The sequence below is a fragment of the Lathyrus oleraceus genome, chromosome 3 (genome assembly GCF_024323335.1).
Source record: "Lathyrus oleraceus cultivar Zhongwan6 chromosome 3, CAAS_Psat_ZW6_1.0, whole genome shotgun sequence".
In the NCBI taxonomy this organism is placed as follows: Eukaryota; Viridiplantae; Streptophyta; class Magnoliopsida; order Fabales; family Fabaceae; genus Lathyrus; species Lathyrus oleraceus.
Genome location: NC_066581.1, coordinates 200574242 through 200577984, shown reverse-complemented (window position 1 = coordinate 200577984; position 3743 = coordinate 200574242). Strand labels below are relative to the sequence as shown.

Here is a 3743-nt window from a genome sequence, read left to right as displayed (position 1 = left end):
CGTGATAGTGAGATACAAACTAACTGCCTCGAGATTGGATGATATCCCAAAGAAAGGCGACTCGAGATAGCCCAAAAAAGAGCTTGAGGTAGCCTAAAGAAAGGCCAAGCCGCCTTGTTGGTCTTAGACTAAAATACCTTATCCAATCCATGTTTCCCTCTCAATTTAGCGGGAAAACACGTGTCACACACAATGATCCAAAAGACAGTAAATGTGAGGTGTCAAAATAGTCCCCTTATTAGCAGGAAGGGAACCACTCCTAACTGAGTGAATTAGGGGGGAAAGGTGGAGGATGTGAGATTGACTTCCTCTTCTATCTAACTTCTAAAAACTCTATAAATACCCCAACCTTAGAACTGAAAAATGAATTTAATTCTCTCACAGAAACACATATTGAATTTCTCACCACTATACATAAACAAATCATACATACATTCAATTTTACCTGAAAAATACTAGTATAATAATCCCACAAATCTCTGATAACTTTTAACCATTAGAAATTACCACATATTATACTTTTAACAACTAAATAATCATTTTATGATTAGAAATCTTAATTGTCCAATTATTAAAGAAAGACATTTACATTTATACTTTGACAAATTAAAGTATGATCAACATAATTCATCAAGATATGTTATCCTTATGGTAATAAACACATAAAGCAAAGAGTGATATGTGTAGAAAGTGGATTTTACATATGTATAAATACTTCATGTAGAAAGTGAAATTTACATTTGTTAGACACATCATGTGAAGAATGCATAGGTAGATAGATACATTATGTAGAATTTGCTACTATCAGACATATAGAGCATTCCAGGACCACTCAATGTATTTAACTTTAATTTTCTTGCAATACTTGTAAAACACAGTCGAAATAGGATACAAGTTCAGGTTAGTAGAAAATTGATAAATTCTAATTAAAAAAAAGTCACTTAAACCAGAGAATTAATAAATTTTATATTGTCATTTAATTAAAATTAATAATTTTAACACATAAACATGAAAGAAGAGAAAAATAATTATTAAAATATTTTAATTATAATATATTATTTTATTTTTAATTATGATGTTTATGTGTAAAAAAGGTTAATTTTAATTAAATAAATGATAGTGTATTCTAATTAATTCTATTAAAAATAAACTAATATATATTTTTTATATATCTAAGAAATGAAAAATGAGGTAAATAAAAGGGCATAATTGGTAAAGAGAAAACACAACCGACTTTGGGTAAAATGAAGTTGAAATAGCCGAAAAAAGAGAAAAATAAATAGAGAGAGAGGAGCCTTTTCATTTCACACGACCGAATCAAACCCCTCTCTTTCCTCTACCTCTGTACTTTCATTTTATTTTCATCATTATTATTATATATATTCTACTTTTCTTCGATTATTATCGTTGTTATTATACTGTTCTCTCTTCCTTTTGAGGTTAGAATTTCTCTCTCTCTCTCTATGTTATTCTTTTCTGGGTTTATTTATTTTATAATAATCTTCTTCTTCTTGCAGAGAACAGTATTAGAACTAGACTGTCACGATCGTTGAACCCAGGTGTGGAATTTATGTTTTGATAATTATTGCTTGTAATTTTATCATGTCTTTCTCTTTCTCCAACTGTTTTTAAATTTTTATTTAAAAAGTTTAATCTTTCCCCTTTTTTGGTGTTAAAATTTGTTTTTTTGTGTGAGGTTTTGGGATAGTTTCTGGGCTTTGTTTAAGTGAAGTGAAATCAGTTTCGTTTGTGGGAGTGTTGAAAATTTTGATTTTTGGTGTGTCACTCTTGTGATTGAAGATTGTGATCATTTGTTCACTTTTGTTGAATTTAATTATACATTGGAAGAGGATGATGGATTTGTTGGGGTTTGAAGGAATGCTTGATTGTGTTTAGTTGTTTATGCAATGGTTGAAATTCGGTGTCACTTTATGTTTCTTCAATGATCATATGGAGAAGAAATGCTATCAGTTCTCTTTTCAAATGTTTTCAACATTACTGTGCATGTCTTGATCAAGGATTTAAATTACGGTTATGTTTGCTACTCTTTAACATGGCGGAGATTTGCAGTTAAATTTGGCTTAAGTGGCCTCAGTTGTGGTTGCTAACCGCTTTTTAAAACCCTAGATATGATATATGCATAGTTTGGTATTGTTATTGATAGAAGAACTCTTCTGATATCTTGCTGTTGATGTCTAAATGGCTTGTTATCTATGAAACTCTGACACGAAGCACCGGACGTAACACTGACACAATGACATGAAGACTGACACAATGACATGAACACTGACACAATGACACCTGTTATAATTTGAAAAATAAAATGAATGTAGTCTCATGCGTCGGTGTCAGACACTGACATGTATTGGACACCAAAAACGCATTTGTTCAGAGGTGTAGGGGCTTGTAATTGAGTATTGTTGTTGAATGAACTCTTGTGGTAATACCTCCGGCCCTATTTATTTATAAGAGAAAATTTACTTTTTTAGGTTCATTGAATAAAAAATGTATTTGAACTGTATCATGGTTCAAATACATTGATTATTCGGTGAATCTAAAAAATCAACTTAATCTTATAAGTAGAACCAGAGGGCCTATCTAGTTACTTTTGGAATTGGCTTTTCTTGTCTATGAATATATTTTTGAGACTTGAGAAGCCGGGTGGGTTGCCTTGTTTGCAGGTGGTCATAGAGCAATGGAGTCTCCCGATGAGATGGGATGCCAGGCACCAGAACGACCTATTCTTTGCGTTAACAATTGTGGTTTCTTCGGAAGGGAAGCTACCATGAACATGTGTTCCAAGTGCTACAAGGACACATTGTTAACTCAGGAGCAGGACAAACTTGCTGCGACATCAGTTGAAAACATTGTGAATGGCAATGGAAAGCTAGCTGTGACTGCAGGCGCGGTTGATGTACAAGTTGGAAATGTGGAGGTCAATACAGCATGTCCCGAAGTTCCAGATAATTCGGTCTTTGGTGAGAGTGTGGAGATGAAAGCCAAGACTGGTCCTAGCAGATGTGCCACTTGCCGGAAACGTGTTGGATTAACTGGTTTCAGCTGCAAATGCGGCAACCTCTTCTGTGCAATGCATCGCTATTCTGATAAACATGAATGCACTTTTGATTATAGAACTGTTGCTCAGAAAGCCATAGCGGAAGCCAACCCAGTAATTAAGGCAGATAAGCTTGATAAAATCTAGCTATGCTTCATCTTTTATCTGCAAGTCTTCGTATGCATTAAACTGCTTGGGTTTTAAATATCCTTTAGTGTCCACAAAATGATCTGTCATGATAATCAAGGACAATTTTAGGGAAAACCATTCCATGTTTGTGCTGGTTTGATGAACACTTTGGCTCATTTTGTATCGGTTTCTTGCTTCGTCTGCAGTTATTTTCTTTCTCTCATAGCTTGTTGTGTGTTATTTTGCTATTGTGTTCTCTTAATATTGTTTCTCCCTATGGGTGAGAATATGCCAGATCAACTAACACATGTGTAGGCCTAGTCTACACGACCGAGGTTAGGCCAGGCTTTTTCATTCAATAGAGAAGGCATAGGTTTTTTTATAAGTCTATTTAGTTAAAATGTCAGATCTCGTGCCTAAGAATAAGCTTATTATATGTTAGAGGTGAGACTTAGGTTTTGATTCTCAGGTTTGGCAAAGTCATTTTATTGCCACCCTTAATTCTCATACATAAATCATAAGCTATTGGTAAGGCTTTTTATTTATTTTTCTTTTCGAT

At 33.6% G+C, this 3743-nt stretch overlaps 1 protein-coding gene across 1 annotated transcript; it reads left to right on the top strand.

Moving 5' to 3' along the window:
• Window positions 1–1208: 1208 nt before the first annotated feature.
• Window positions 1209–3409, top strand: LOC127126276 (zinc finger A20 and AN1 domain-containing stress-associated protein 8). The gene is made up of 3 exons (XM_051055174.1): window positions 1209–1439; window positions 1518–1559; window positions 2682–3409. Exon 3 carries the CDS (start codon window positions 2696–2698, stop codon window positions 3200–3202), a length of 507 nt encoding a protein of 168 aa, XP_050911131.1. The 5' UTR covers window positions 1209–1439; window positions 1518–1559; window positions 2682–2695; the 3' UTR covers window positions 3203–3409.
• The last annotated feature ends 334 nt before the right edge of the window (window positions 3410–3743 follow it).

Excerpts from the sequence above, each read along its gene's own strand:
- LOC127126276 (XM_051055174.1), top strand. The coding sequence starts at position 2,696 with ATGGAGTCTCCCGATGAGATGGGATGCCAGGCACCAGAACGACCTATT.